We start from the raw sequence: 16,985 nt of genomic DNA, 5'->3' as shown, positions 1-16,985 counted from the left end.
TGTATCTTTTTAAAATATCTCAAGGTCAAATTTGTATGTTGACCTTGACCTTTGACCTAACACCTTGTTATGGAATAATCTCAGAAACCATTATACTTACAGAAGTTTTAAATAGTGGAAAATGTTTGGGTCAGTATGGCGCAACTTTGTTACATTTTGACCGAAGAAATTTGACATTTTTTTAAGGGGCATAACACCTGTTTTAGGTTTCTGGAAAGACAAAATCAGCTTTTACTTTATAACCAAAGGTCCTAGACCCATGGGGTCTTCGGCAATGACATTTGGGACTAATGACCTTGACAAAGGTCAAAAGGTCAAAGGTCAAGGTCATGTCCCATATAGCGAATTTAGTGTTTTTAACCTTATTTAAAGGATTTTCAGTGTGTTTTAAAGCTTTTCAATACATTCTACGTCTATTGGAGCATGTATTTTACATTACTAAAGGAAAGACCTCTCAATTGTTCAAGAACAATTGACAGTTTAATTATTATTATTATTCTTCCGTTAAACTTTGACAAATTTAGCCGCGTTAACCGTAAGACGTGTCGCTTTCATATTCACACTTTGTATAGATGTCATGAATACCTATCCGGAACTCACCCTGTGAGTCGAAATATTTTGTCGGTTCGGAGTAATCCCTCCGAAACCCAAAAACCTTGTTATCGTTCCAACACCATAACCGTAATAGGTAGAAAAAAAACAAAGGGTGAAATTTGTTCAGGACCAGACCCCGGTTCTTCGTTACATTTGGATCGAAAAGATTCAACGACTCATTGGTAGGGTTATGCCCCTATGAAAATTAACCCGTGTCGGTTGACCACCAAAACTCAGAAACCGCAAGTCGTAGACACCTAGGATCTTCACCATTCATCATGAATTCATGTATCTTTGAAAAACACCTCAAGGTCAAATGTGTATGTTGACCTTGATCTTTGACCTCACACCTTGTTATGGGATAATCTCAGAAACTATTATACTTACAGAAGTTTTAAATAGTGGAAAATGTTTGGGTCATTATGGCGCAACTTTGTTACATTTTGACCGAAGAGATTTGACCTTTTTTTAAGGGGCATAACCCCTGTTTTAGGTTTCTGGAAAGACAAAATCAGCTTTTACTATATAACCAAAGGTCCTAGACCCATTGGGTCTTCAGCAATGACATTGAGGACTAATGACCTTGACAAAGGTCAAAAGGTCAAAGGTCAAGGTCATGTCCCAGATAGCGAATTATGTGTTTTTGATCTAATTTAAAGGATTTTCAGTGTGTTTTAAAGCTTTTCAGTACATTCTACGTCTATTGGAACATGTATTTTACATTACAAAAGGAAAGACCTCTCAATTGTTCAAGAACAATTGACATTTTAATATTTTGAATGTCTTGCTTTTGATGAGTATATAACAATATTTAAATACCACAACATATGTTTATCCTCCCATTGGATTAGATAGATTGAAATAACCGAAAAGAGGGTATATAAATAATAGTTGTATGGATTTCATATACGACATAGTTATTGGTCGTTCATAAAGTTATGAACGTTACAGATTATGTACACTTCACATACTAATTGCATATTACAAACATTGCCAAAATGTCACAGTTATTGACTATTTCTTGTTTGTTGTTATTATTAAATTTCATATTGTGAATACTATGGTTGTGGATACAGAAATTTTTCAAAATATGATACACATACAAAAGTTAAAGAATATTTTCGTCAAGAATTTCAAAACGAGTCACTAAGTGCAGAAGACAAGTATGATTGTGCTGTTAAGTGTTCTTCTTATGAAGGCTCAAATTATGCTGTATATGTTGTGAGTATTTATCTATCATTAAGATCTCATTTATCCCGTTGTTTTCCTTATTTGATATAAAATAATACTAATATAAGCTTCGGTAGTTACAAGTGGGAAATATGAACTGTAATTTATTGTGAACGTAAAAACAAGAACTACGTTTTTCGGAGTTACAAACAAAACTATTTGACAATTCCATTTTTTTATTTTATGAAGATACATTGTATGTACAGGGAGCATAACTAGACGTTAAATGAAAATAAATAGTCAAAGACATAAAAAAAAGAAGATGTGGTATGATTGTCAATGAGACAACTCTCTACCAAAATCGAAGCGACATTCAATTTAACAAGTATATGTCACCTTATGGGCTTAGTCATTGGTCCTTGGATGATTCGTTTAATATAATAAAGAAATTAATTAAATGCAGCTTATATCGAATGATGTCCGATTTGCTAAATTAAAATTGCACTAGACTATGGACTAACTATGGACCTAAGTGTCCATATTTCTATGTCCTGATTTGTATTTCATATAAATCAGACAATCTCAAAGGCTATCGTACATTGTCGTAAATTATATTGATCACAAGTCTCGGTGCAATTAAGTAAGTGTTCAATGCATATGCAGATAAACAAAATTCCCTCAGTATAGGAATTTCTGTTTACGCTCTCGATAACCGATGAAAATCATTTTCAGTAGTGTATATGCAGCGCTATTGTTATTTTTTTATTATTAAAAAAGGCTCACATATTGAATTAAAACCTTCGAAAGACCACTGAAATTATAATGATTATTGTAAATAGAATGTGAACCATGTCAATGCATTAAAAATCATTGAGATGTGTAAATTTTTTTATAAAACACAATCCAGATATTTTTTTGTTTCGATATGCATCTCTGACTTAAAAACGGAAGAGTAATTATCAAAATGTTATAAATTATATAAATTGAACTCTGGAATCCGCTTCCCCGCAAAACTTGTAATAATACCAAAAGAATAATATATATAGTTAACTTAAAATACTTACATTTAGTGCATTATCCAGTGAGTAATTTGAAAGATGTTACAACATGGTCGATGTCGGAATCAATGTATTGACTTTCGGTACTTCCTATGGCCAGTTAAAATGTTTTGATTAAAATACGAGAAATATTTGTTTTGGATGTTCATTCACATCTTGAATATTTTATCTAAAAAACATTTATCTCTAGATACAATAACAATATGTTTATCTACTGTGGAGTTGCTTTCGATCTACACAGTAACGTTTGTAATTACATAATGCCTTATTATGCTTGTTTGCAACTTTTCTTTTAGAAAACGGTTTGTCAGTGTATTGTAAATCTTGATGAAGAACTGGACACAGTTTACAACTATTGCGTGAATACATGTTCATCATTTTATGACTATTACTGTCAAGGTGATACGGGATTGTTAGTCTTTGCAATTGAAAGAAACCATACAGGCAAGAAATTAAATTCCTTGGAATAAACAAGGATAATATTGCATGAGCTTGGCAATAACAAATGAATAATACTAATTGCTTATTACAAACAAACAAAATGCAAGGTTTTCAATTAGTTTGTATAAATAAATAAGTTTCCACATAAAATAAACTAACTTATTTTGAATTTCATTTTTAGAAGGAGAAAGACGTGTACACATAGAATTCAATATTTTTCGATTTAAATGTCAACTATATAAGAAGACAATTTAAAAAGGTCATGGTCATCTCAGGTTTCGTATTATTAGTCGTGGTGATGGAGATTGATTTAATGTTGTTATCTTCAAGTTGCATTAGATCTACTTTAAAATAAATTTTATCAATTTTTATATTCATTCTGTTTAAGAATCTTATGTTGTTATTTATCATATATTTAGTACAAAATACAGCAATTTTGTATATCTAACAAAAGGTTCTTTTTCCAGTCTGTATCACTCACCCTATATTGCATACCCCTTATCGCATAGCTAAACCCGTATCGCATACCCCGTATATCATAGCTAAATCCGTATTGCATACCTGGCGTGACACATACCTGCCAACCATCCCTCTTTCGAAATTCGGATAATCTCCCGCTTGCCGGTACCCTCCCGAGCGGGAGTATATATTCTCCCGCTTTTGGATACTTGAGCATTGAATGACAGATCAACATTAATTACGTTTTTGTGTCACTGATGAGGTTTGTTGTTACCTGTAAATCACAGACCATAATAAATTAAATGTCTTCACTTGACAGCTTGGGTGAAACATAGTACTAATTATCGATCATTAACGACTTTTGCTTTAAACTACAAGGAATTTCGGGTTACCTCCCCTAAATTTATCCTGTTTGAAGTTATACTTCTTAAAATAATGTGAAGTGATAGAAAAATATAAACTAAAAACAAATTTAACAAAGAATAAAAAAAAATGGAAATTAAATGATTTTGTATGCCTTAAGACAAAAAAATCAATTATAATTTGAAAATCACTTAAAAGACTTATACTTCTATTCAATGTTTGAATTGAAATTCATAAGGTATGTATTGAACAAACTATTTAATGACTATGCAAGGGCTGTATATTCTGTCAAGGTCGTTATAAACTATCATTTAATGTGTGAATGCTAAAGTGCATCTGTTTGGCTGAAAAGCTGTCCTAATGGGATTCAAATGTGAAAAGATAAAGAATGATACAAACCACTGTACATTTAAATAGAATATAACCAAAGTTAAAACAAAATATAAGTGTTTTGAAGAAGAATAAATAAACAGGTCATATATTTCACTTGAAAAGGTCGTTCGCGCAAAATCTCCCCCGTAGCTATATATGAAAGCTGAGAGTGAGATCTCCCTCTTTGAAGGTTTCAGAGGTTGGCAGGTATGCTGACGTCATAATTCAAATAATGTCAATGTTTGACCTATGATGTTCAGCTGCTTTATCTTTTAGCTTTGGAAAAAAAGTGATTTCCCATTAAAAAAAATGTCCTATCATTTCAACTGAAATCGGTATTTTTCCAAAAAAAAATTACCCAGTAACTTTTTGAGCGGTTTTATTAAAAAAGGTACAATCAGTCGTTTATTAGAAAATCACTTTTGTTTAATGACTGTGAATATAGGAATCCCTTATTTGTCTGTTTTATAAAATAATCTCCTAATAGATGATACTTGGTAACATTGTTGTCCATATTTATGTATGTAAATAAAGATTGTAGTATGAGGATTAAACTTAACAACAAATATTGGGAAGGTGGGTTGTGTTCTACAGGAGGAACAGCTGTCAGTATCGTTAGCGAATGCTTTTAAAAAAGAAATACATGGTCTTAAAGTATATTACTTGCTAGTTTTATAGTTCTATATTTCTTTATAAGGTTGCAAGGAACATTGCGATGTAAAGATTAAGCAAATAGGGAAGTTTATAAAAAAAAAGAACAGGTCAGTTTGAAAAATGCAGGAAAATCCGTAATGTTCTTTTCTTTGTTATTGTTTCGGACGATTTAACGTATATCACATAAATCTGATTTTATTAAAAATATATGTTAAACAGAATAATACATGGCAGAATCCGTATCGCATACTGTATTATTACGCGACTAATATCAGCCCTCTGGACTTTCGGTCCTCGGAAGTGATATTGGTTTATCTCGGTGATACGGCATGCGATAAGGATTTTGCCAAATAGTGATACAGGATGCGAAACGGATTTTGCCATTTATTATTCTATATATAAGTCAATATATGGTCGTCTTCTTTAATCACAAAATATAATTCACTTAGCTCAAATGGAAGAAATAGATGATGTGCAAGTACACAAAGTGGATAGCATGTCAAGTACGACTTGTCTTGTCAAATCAAAAGGTGTGTACACAACACAGCAGATGGCAGATTGCAAGATACACATGCAGAATGTGTATTGTAACGGCAATAATAACCGCATCATATTCCGATTAAGTAAGTTTTCGAGTTAAGTATCAACATGTATAAATTCTTATTCCTATGTATTTTTTATTATATAATTATCTTAGTTCATGATCACTTCATATCATATCGTATCATATTCTGTTAGTTTCTATATGCACAATTGCTCATCCAAGTAACGACCATTAAATCAATGAAGACTATAACGCTGGGTAGAGAGGCATGTGATTACCAGTACAAGAGATGCATCAATAATGGCTTTGCAGACATCATAGACAAAAAAGGACGAGGTGGTACAAAGAACCCTGTAGTCTAACTTTATTTTACTTTTCCCCCATTAGAATATGTAAATGATGTCAAAAGTCTGTTCAAGATTATAGGAATCGTAGCTGGAAATTCAAACTTTAATACAATTGGTAAAAACATTTATATTATCACGACAAGAATCTTATATTGTGCAGGAAACGTCCAAATTCAGCCATTTCCAGGCGAATCGGTCTCGATTATCCCGTTCTCAATCCAATTTAAATCTTTCGTATTGTAAAAAAGTATGTCCCAACTTTTTCCCGACTCTGCTAAATACGATCAGACTCAAGATTCAGCACTTCTACAACGATTATCACCGTCAGTTATTGGAAGATTGTCTCTATTTTTAGTTAAAGCATTTCATCATGACAGAAACTTATTAAGATTTCAAATACGTCCTCTGTACAATATTACAAAACATCTTAGAGCTCCGGAATAATTTTCCTTTTCATCAATTCAAAATAAATAAAATTAACAGTCAACAACCTTTTATGATGCTACAAAGTAAGTAATGTCCCCTGTTTAATTCATCTGTTGATTTGAAAGGCAAATGATATATAACATATGTTACATATAATATCATAGTGTTTTGTTATTCTATTATTTGAACTTCTTTCATGACAGAATTGGTCATCCTTATCTGCCACGGTACAGATCCAGCCGCCCAGTAAAGAAAATGTTTGAGATATTATTTTTGATCCTTCACCTGTACATTTGCACGGTTAGCATCCAGAACATCGACAACTTCAATATTATTTTGGTCCATTATTCATTCTCCGGGTATGATTCTTTAGTCCTTTACATCTTCCCGAACACTCTGGATAATGTTGATGTTTAGGTATTTAATTCTTATAAGGTTGTTGAAATATATACAAACCTTTACGATGATTCTCACATTGTTAGGAGTACGTTTATTCTTTGTGGATAGTAGTATTTGAAATCTCTGAGCTTATACTAGTATTCCAAACACATTTTCAACAATTATGTGTGCTTTTGAGGCTTTTTGTTTAGGCTTGTACATAAGATTCATTCTTGTTCTGTCATGTTACGATTTCCTTCCACTCCGCTGGGGTAGAGAGGCATGTGATTACCAGTAAAACAGATGCATAGATGGTGGCTTGGCAGACATCAGAAACAAAAAAGGACAAGGTGGTACAAATTAACCTGTAGTCGAAGTTTATGATGATGTTACTGTCGGTGGATGCCAAAGTATATCATGGGTTAGGAAAACTTTAGTCTAATTTGCTTAAAATTCTTATTAATATTAACTCGTATTCAAAGATATCTTATATAAGTATAACAAAATCAGAGAACTATATAATAATTAGATGGACTCCAGTCCTGGATTAAAGGTTTGCCTCCACCAGGTATCTTGTTTTGTGGTGCGGGGTGTGATGCGAGCAAGGTTTTTATCTTACAGTTCTGTGATATAGATACAATGGATAAGCGTTGATTCTTGAAAAAGAAACCATGAGCCCGGAGGGCGAATGGTTTGTTTTTTCATGAATCAACGCTTATCCATTGTATCTATAACTTAAACTATTGTGTTAATGTCTTTTTAAAATTAACGCCTATTCTTAATTAGAAGGTATTGTAAGTGAGTTTAAATAACCATGTTATCGTGTCAAACAATTCATTACAATAAATTGAATATCACAATTAAATGGCTAAAACAAAAATAAAAATATATTATAACACAACACGTCTGTCCTTAAAGATCTTCATACTATTAGGAATCTGAATATTGTCAGTTCTTTACAAAATAAGATATATTCGAACTTATTTCTATTAAAATTGAAAATGGAAATGGAGAATGTGTCAAAGGGAATACAACCCGACAAAGAACATTCTAATTCTAGGAACATCACGATTTTCTAGCATAAGAATTTACAAATTAACAGTTGTAAAATTATGTAGTTAAACAGATGAAATCATATTATTCTAATTTATAAAACAAAAGTGGACAAATCATGAGAATGTAATCAGTTTTGTTTCAAATATGTGGAATAGCCAACAATAATCCAAAAATAAACGACCAAACTCGCTTTTATTACACAAATTATCCACAATAACATACAAAACAAGAACAAAAACTTGAAAAGTAGAGAATAGGGACAACAAAGATAATTCAGGGATTCGAACCTAAAAATACAAGTCCGTACCTTAACCCCATTCATCTTACCATGAAACCTCGTGGCTACCTATTCATACTATTCGTTTGCCTGTTATATATATATATATATATATATATATATATATATATATATATATATATATATATATATATATATAAAGGTAGAATCCCTGTGTGTCTGTTGTACTGATGTATATCATACATTCATTTATATATATAAAATAGACATTTAAATCGTAACCGATTGTTAGCCCAGAGGTTTCGTCGATATGTTGATGTCAGTAACACGTATCAGAATTCATGGACGGGTTCGAATCCCAGTGAAAGCATATAGAAATCACAAAAATGAAAGGTAAGTTTTTAAAACAATTCCATTAGTGAACAGAAATCAGTTAATTAGTCAATTCAAACTTAATGAAATTAGGCTCACAAAGATAACAAAAGAATCATTTCAGCGACAGGTTTAGGAAGTGTTGATTCTAGAAAAAGAATCCACGGTAAATGAATAGGCTGACGTCACCACAATGGTTTAAATGGACAGCCTCGTGTAGTTGATGAGAGCGCCTAGGTCTTCATCTTTAAGCTTTCTAATCATATATGTACCATACTGGCCCGGTTGCTCCCTCCTGTATATAGAGGGCTTAATCCAGTATCGTCTACTGCTACCGGGTCGCACTGCCCCTTCTGTTCAAATAATAATTGACAAAAGAAAGGATTTCTTCTTCCACTTTCATGAGAACAACCTTGTGCATAATCCTCAGCCTATGAGCACTGTTCATGGTTAACCGGTCAAAGTACTGTCAATACATTACACTCACACACAATAACGCGTGATACTCCAGACGTAAGAGGCTCAGTCGAATCTGTAAATTCACAGCTATCGCCATATTCGGGATGAGAAGGTACTGTTAGAATACAATCCTGTCTTAGTATGCTGTACCACATTGCAAACGGCTTTACCTGGACTCAGTCTTATCGTGTTCTGTAACTGGTGTGACGTGGCAATGATTGTCGATCTTCGTATTAATGACGGGACTGTTTAGGAACGGTTTCGACAAAGACGGTTTGCATTCGGCAAGATCTGGATGCAATCTGGACTAAAACAACAAAAATAGAAAAAAAAAATTCTCAGGGTATTCCCTTTACAAAGGACATTGTCAAGAAAACACAGAATATTTTTAAAATTTTGATTCGATACATTAGAATATGCCACGAAAAAGTCAAATTCCGATGACTATCTCCGAATGTAAAGGGACGCACCTTACTGTCAGGATACTTGATTAATCTCTAAGGGCAATTCCCGAACCATGGAATTATGGTATAAACGTATACGACAGCGTTCAGACATATTGTAAAATATCAGCTGCGATTCACAATATGAAGCTTTTTGTTTAGTGAGCGCAGCGAACGAGATCAAAAAGCCTTCATATTGTGTCGAGCAGCTGATATTTTACAATATCAATTTGCAGATAACCTGATAATCGATTTATCGGGCTGTATTTGCGTCTTTTAGAAGTGTTTTCTTAGTTTCATCAACAACCAAAAGTTGACTTGATAAGTTCGGGTCAAACTTATCAACGTCGGTTTAAACATTATGACGTCGCTGATATGTTCGGGTCAAAGTTATTAATAATAAACTCATCATAGATACCAGGACTAAATTTTGTATATACGCCAGACGCGCGTTTCGTCTACAAAAGACTCATTAGTGACGCTCGGGTCAAGGTATTTGACGTCACAAAGCCGTGATATGGAAATATATTAAGAGCTGAGCAGAGTGATATAGACAGTGGGACGACCGATAATAAAACTTTTCAGATCATGGAGTATATATTTTTCAGTATCCGACTTTTCCCTTTTCTTTTCTTAGTATTGTTTCGTGTCAAACAGTATCCATACTCGGCACTGTGAACGCCGAAATTTAAAACACTTTATGAAGATGTGTAATCGCGAATACGTACAAAAGTAGAGTATCCTCTAAATTAAAACAAAACGTATTAGAAAATGTGTCTTTTAAAATTTCAGAAAACAGATATTTACAATGGATTTGTCATAATTTGAAAGATAATCTAGGTAAACCCTACTTCAGAGTGATATCACGAATAACTTGCGGTAGGTATAGTAAATCTTTTTTTTTTCAATTGATACACGAACTGGCAGATCTTACTTAATTATAATTAATTTCAAAGAAAGGGTGCGACTTCAAAATTATTTCTTTATTTGAAAAATGAATTTTGATCCCAATATTGTAAATTAGTGTATATAATTAAAAACCAGCTCTTTCAGTTTTTTTCATAGTTTTAAATGTCGTACTCCATTCATTCACACCATTCCCGATCACCGTACACCTTTACACCAAACAACTTTTACCATTGCACCTTATGAATAAGACCATTACACCATACATATTTTGGGGGCAATTTACACCATCCAAGGGCTGTACAAGTATTAGAATTTACAATGTATCTTAAAAAATCTGAACATCATAATATGCTTAATGAATGAAAATCGACTTCATCTTCACACATTAATAAATATGTTATATATTATGAATTCGGGATTCGAGACAAACAAACTTGATGTAATCCTTATTTTCTGTACAGTTATGTTAATTTCTTCCACGAAGTTCAGTATTTTTGTGAGGTTACTTTTTTGTAACAGAATATTACATGCAAAATACAATTTTATTGTGCTTTATGAAAATTAAAGCACCCTTTTCTACTGTTTTAATTTAAAGACTGTCATCCAAGTGAGAGGTTTGGTTAGCTACAAAACCAGGTTAAATCCACCATTTTCTACATAAGAAAATGCCTGTACCAAGTCAGGAATATGTCAGTTTTTATCCATTCGTTTGAGTTTTGATTTTTCCCATTTGATAAGTGACTTTCCGTTTTAAATTTTCATCGGAGTACAGTATTTTTGTAATTTCACTTTTACTTACTGATGAGTGTTTCGTAGACTAAACGCGCGTCTGGCGAAAATTAAAAATTTCAATCCTGGTATTTATGATGAGTTTATTTACAACCACTGGTTCGATGCCACTGCTGGTGGAGATTTATTTCCCCGAGGGTATCACCAACCCAGTAGTCAGCACTTCTGTGTTGACTTGAGTTATCATTGATATGTTCATAATAATACATTAACTGTTAACAAAATTTGGAAATTTTTAGGCTTTTCTACCTCAGGAAGAGATTACCTTAGCTGTATTTGGCAAAACGTATAGGAATTGTTGGTCCGCAATGCTCTTCAACTTCGTACTCTGTTTTATTCGAGCGTCACTGATGAGTCTTTTGTAGACGAAACGCGCGTCTGACGTTTATATAAAATTTCAATCCTGGTATCTATGATGAGTTTATTTACAACCACTGTGTCGATGCTGGTGGAGATTTATTTCCCCGAGGGTATCACCAGCCCTGTAGTCAGCACTTCTGTGTTGACTTGAGTTATAATTGATGTGTCCATAATTATAAATTTACTGTTAACAAAATTTAGTTTTTTTTTAATAATAAGGCTGTTCTACCTCAGGGATTCCCCATTCCCATTCTCGATTTTATACCATAGCTGTATTTGGAAAAACTTTTAGGACTTTTTGGTCCTCAATGCTCTTCAACTTCATTCTTTCTTTTGCCTTTTAGAATTATTTGATTCGAGTGTCACTGATGAGTCTTTTGTAGACGAAACGCGCGTCTGGCGTAAATATAAAATTTCCATCCTGGTATCTATGATGAGTTTATTTACTGTATCATTTGGATCGAATGTATCGTTCTCTCTAAAAAAAAATTATATTTGTCTATATGTTTTTGAAGGGACATTTTAATATTTATATAAACCAAAGAAACAAATAAAGCAATATTTTCTTTTGACATATACCAATAATTGTTTAATAAATCTTTAAAATGAATACTCCAAATTGTTTTTCAATTTTCATAAACGTTTACTGAATACAACAGGTCGCTTACACCATATAAATAGTCTTTCAATATTTTGAAGTGAGGTGTTATCTAAAACCAAAAAAAAAATAATCATCAAAAAAATATGTTTTACCCGTCCGTTGTGGTTTTTGCAAGAGAAGAGTCGATGTCGTATATATTGCAGTAGAATTTGGACTGTTTGATTTTTGCAGTTTTTTATGAATTACAATTTAATTGCATGAAACCGTGAAGTACATTTTGTGTATCCCTAATGTTGAGCCCTAAATAACATCTATAGTAGTCGTGTCTATCGTGTTCTTTTTACTATTTGTTAGTCGATTTTTTTTTATTCGAACGAAATAAGTTGATTTCATTATTAAATTTTACTACTTTTTCATTATTCATAAAGTCGTTTTTGTATAAGCGAAAAAAATACTTATATAATCACCTGCGCATACACATTATGGAATATCAATAATCACCTGTAGTGTTGTTGTAAATGCTCATTTAAAATTGTGTCGTATCAGCAAAGTTTAAGTTATCAGTAATACATTTGAGGAACCCCTCAACTACGATAAGCTGTATTCAACTATTTCAGTAAAACCTTTTGTTTGTGAAGAAAATGCCACCACTGCGTTCGATAAGCCAGAAAGCATCACATACATATACACATCAACAACAACACCTTTACATGCTGGGGTGTCAAGACCAGGTAAGTGATTTCCATATCAGATTACTTTTATTGATGTTGAATGATTTCAAGACATGAATTTAGGAAAATTATAATACATATGATTTCACATAAAAAGTAGGTATTCGTCACAAAATAGATCCCATAGTTATCATCAAAATGTAGTATGAGCGATGGCAATTAAAGAATATGAACAAATGTGTGCACTGTTTTCTACTTTTTGTTTTTGTTTTTTCATTTTTAAATAAAAATAAATTAAATCACCTTGTCAATTAGTTTTTCTCATAGTGATATTTAAGAACAAGTTTGTGAAATAAGACAAACAGCAATATGCATTTTTCAAATGAAAATGTACAGTCTAAAGACGGATTGCACCAATTGACGAGTTTTCAATTATAAAACTATCGCTACATCACACCCAAAATACACAAGTGTTTCTGAAAAGAGTTTTTCCATTTCTGAATTCTTAAATTTGTTATGCCACCTATTCCTTAATTTGTTTCTATATATTTGAGTGTCCCTTTACTCTTATTTTTATTTTTGGCATACTTTGGTTTTTGTAAAATAGACATCCAAAAGTATTTTGGATCAGAAAGGTTGTTTAAAAGAACTGTTTGTAGATGATAAACGCTATCGCATCAGGGACAAACAAGTCGGTCAACTATTTGTATAATTATATAAGTAAAATCACCATGATTATAAATGATGTGAGTTATGTTGGCAAAGGTCATAGCTTTGTTTGTAACAAATTTCCCATTTATTATTAAATACGATGATACACAGTATTGCATTGATCAACGTTTCTCCGACGAAAATATACATATTCAAACTTATATTATAATGCATTCTTCTTGTACATGAATATTACAACGCATATTTTAATTTTGGTAGCCTCCATTTTATTAAGAATGCGTTGTATCTTAAATTTAATTTAAGTAGTATTACGTTATTATTTCCATTACAGATAACTACGCCATAATAATTTGCAACTGTGTTCTATTTTTGCTGGTACTTCTTGTTGTGATCGCATTATACTTAAAGCATTTCAGGTATACTGATATAAAAAATCTGCATTATAAGTCATAACGTATAATTACGCCGACACTCATGGGTTGTCAATGTAGTTCAAACATCCTCGTAGAAATATGATTATTAGGGAAACCACGAAGTCATAATCAAAGCTTCCAAACTGAGTCATCCAGAAAAATTCAAAGATATGAAAATGTGAGAATTGTTTTGAAATTTGGCCAAAAGGACCTCTCATCAAATTAGGAAGTGATTCATTCTATTCAATCGTATTTAACTGGCTGCTTTCACACCCGTCTACAATATCTATATACATGTTAGTTTCAACAGCAAAAATAATCACGTTATTTTTTAATTTGAGGTGGACAACTCGTGTCACCTTCCTGAAATCGATTTAATTAAAATTTCAAAGTGATTTTTCATCGCAATTGATTATCAGAAGATAATATAATCCTTGTCTGTAATGTTCACAAGTACTCTAGACTACACCATGTTATAGTTTAAGTTCAAGGTTCTTTGATAATTTGGTTGTAAATAAGTACAATATTTCAAAGTTACTGTTCTGAATTTTGCTTTAGTTTATGGATGACTTTCATAGACTTTACTACATATGATATATCAATAATTCGCATTCATTTGTTATTTTTTGTTACTTTACAAGTTATAAATGCATTAAATATTCTGACATGATACGAACATCCATCTATTTCTGACTCTTTTACAATAGTAAAGGAGTAGAATATATGATATAACTTACGAAACATGGATTGAATATATATTACTGCTTGACCAGGTAATTCAGCGTTAAAAATACTGTTGAAAGTGCCTGTCTCACATTTAACGTCATTATCGTGATTATATAAACAAAAATCGTTTTATATCTCTCAAATAATTAAAACTAAATTCCTTTCGTAACACTGATTATGCTTATTTTCGAATTTGCTAGGCAAAGAAAAACAGATACGACGCTCAATGCTCGGACATCATCCACAAGAGAGGAACCAACGTCATCAACCAGCCAGTCACCAAGGATATCAAATTACGAACAAATAAGTGAAGTTATAATTTCTCGACCATTTCATATTACAAATGAAACGTATAGTGACACATGTGTTCTTGAATGAACCGACTTTTAAGATGTTGTATTTTATTAAACTAATGTATGACATATATTTACCCCTTCATCTATTTAAAGAAAAATAATATGTGTCATATGTTTATCAGATACGGATGAACTTATGTGTACTTGAGTATTTTTAAAATGAGAGTTTCATTAGAAGTATATATGTATTCATACTGTTGATATTCCAAAACGTCTTTTCAAATTAATTCATAAGTTTATCTCAGAAGAATATTGCTATTTTATGTACTTTTAGTAATTTTTTCTTCGACTAGTACTGTTTGGGTTTTTTTGTATTTATGAATTTTTCTCCCGCCAGTTAGTACGACCATCATAAAAGTATGCGATTATTGAAAATGATAGTCAAATTATCAATAAGGCCAGAGAAACGATAGCACTGTAATTGTTTATTCTACTGATACAATGTGTCTAACTACTAACAAATCTTAATGTTAGCTTGTTGTTGAAATTATCATCTAAAGTAAGCTAGGTTAAGATCGTTTAAAATCTAAAATGCAATATTAATATTCTGTAAAGCACTACTCTTTATACGCGCATGGGTCGGGTAAATGACACGATGAACGTTGAAAAGGTGTCACATATAAATCAAGAGTTTCTAAATACGAAATTTGAAAAAAAAATTATTTAAATGATAACACTACTCAATAGTAAACATTGTTTATTGACGAAGCAAAACAAATTCTGGTTATAAATAACTATGATAAAAGTCATGATAAAATTGAGACTGGAAATGAAATGATCAAAATTTAACCTTCCTCTATGACTAACTTTACTTTTCAGAAAATATGTTTCAAGGAAGGTCACAGCTAAATTAGATATTGTATATTGTGTAGTCGCAATCTATATCATCTGCATTGTTTCGATTCGAGCGTCATCGATGAGCTTATGAGATACTAAACGCTCTAATTTATAAGCCTGATATATTTTATTACTTTCTTGCATTCCATGTTGTCTCTTGATATGTTCAGTTTTTCTTTGATAATGATTTTTGCATCGTTAGTTTTTATAAATTACTTTTCAGTTAGTTGTTCTTTGTTTAGCTGTCTAGTCTTGACTATCGTTTTTTTTTCTGAGAAAATTGTAAAATATAGTAATATTTCGGATTTTGAAGATTTAACATGTAACGACGGTTTATTGAATTGGATAAACAAACAAAAAACGCGAAATGTATGAAGTAGGTTTTTTTCTAGCTGATTTTTTTGGCTTATTTGATCAGATATAGCAGTTGTGGATGACAGTAGTGTTTTAAGTCATAAAACAGATTTGAATTACAAATTCATAAACTCTTTTTGATAACAAAGTTACAACACAAGATGAAAAATAGCAATGTTATTTTAAATTACTGAAGGATGAGGCATCTCACTGAATCTATACGTTCATCATAAAACTAGTAAAACATTTTGCTCTTATAATAATTCTTGTAACTATACCCCTATTTTAGATTATATACGCAATTAAAAATGTAACGTTACGTGGATCTAAGACAGTTATGTATAGATGAGCGTATCGAACTCGCAGAACTGAACTCTCAAATAGTAAAGGACAACCAGATTTAACATCACTATGAAAAAATTCGTGGTTTTCATAACAAAAAGAAGAAAAAGATACATTCATAGAAGAACAGTTGCAATCATACGTTGACAAAAAAACTCATCAAAACCTAAAAAAAAAAACAAAAAACGACACAAAGATCAGCAACAATTAACAAACCCTAAAAGAAAACTAAAGAATGTACAACTGCTAACAACACCATTGACCGGGGAGGTATCTGGTGCTTTCGCATGGTAAATAATCCTGCTCCTGATGTGGCAGAAATTTTGACTTGAGATTTTATTCGGTTTTGGCAGGTTTTCGGTTTCATAAGGTTCACAATGCATAAAATGTGATATGATTGGTCAACAGAACAAATTTGGATTAGACAGTTTTTCGGTTTATTCAGGGTTCGGTTTAATCAGGTTATAATGTATCTATGTATGTGATCTGTAGGTTCTCATATATACAATAGCAGCTTAAATTGTATTGTTCCTACCATCTAATACAAATCACTCATGGCAATGAATATGATTTCCAAAATA

General features: G+C 31.9%; 1 protein-coding gene across 1 annotated transcript; it reads left to right on the top strand.

The window, feature by feature from the left end:
• Positions 1-5,564: 5,564 nt before the first annotated feature.
• Positions 5,565-15,934, top strand: LOC143046954 (uncharacterized). The gene is made up of 5 exons (XM_076219989.1): positions 5,565-5,734; positions 10,167-10,253; positions 12,651-12,764; positions 13,708-13,792; positions 14,716-15,934. Exons 1-5 carry the CDS (start codon positions 5,566-5,568, stop codon positions 14,891-14,893), a joined length of 633 nt encoding a protein of 210 aa, XP_076076104.1. The 5' UTR covers position 5,565; the 3' UTR covers positions 14,894-15,934.
• Positions 15,935-16,985: the final 1,051 nt, after the last annotated feature.

This window comes from Mytilus galloprovincialis, chromosome 9 (genome assembly GCF_965363235.1).
Source record: "Mytilus galloprovincialis chromosome 9, xbMytGall1.hap1.1, whole genome shotgun sequence".
Lineage (NCBI taxonomy): Eukaryota > Metazoa > Mollusca > Bivalvia > Mytilida > Mytilidae > Mytilus > Mytilus galloprovincialis.
Note: the sequence above shows the minus strand (reverse complement) of the source record. Positions and strands in the feature narration are given on the sequence as shown.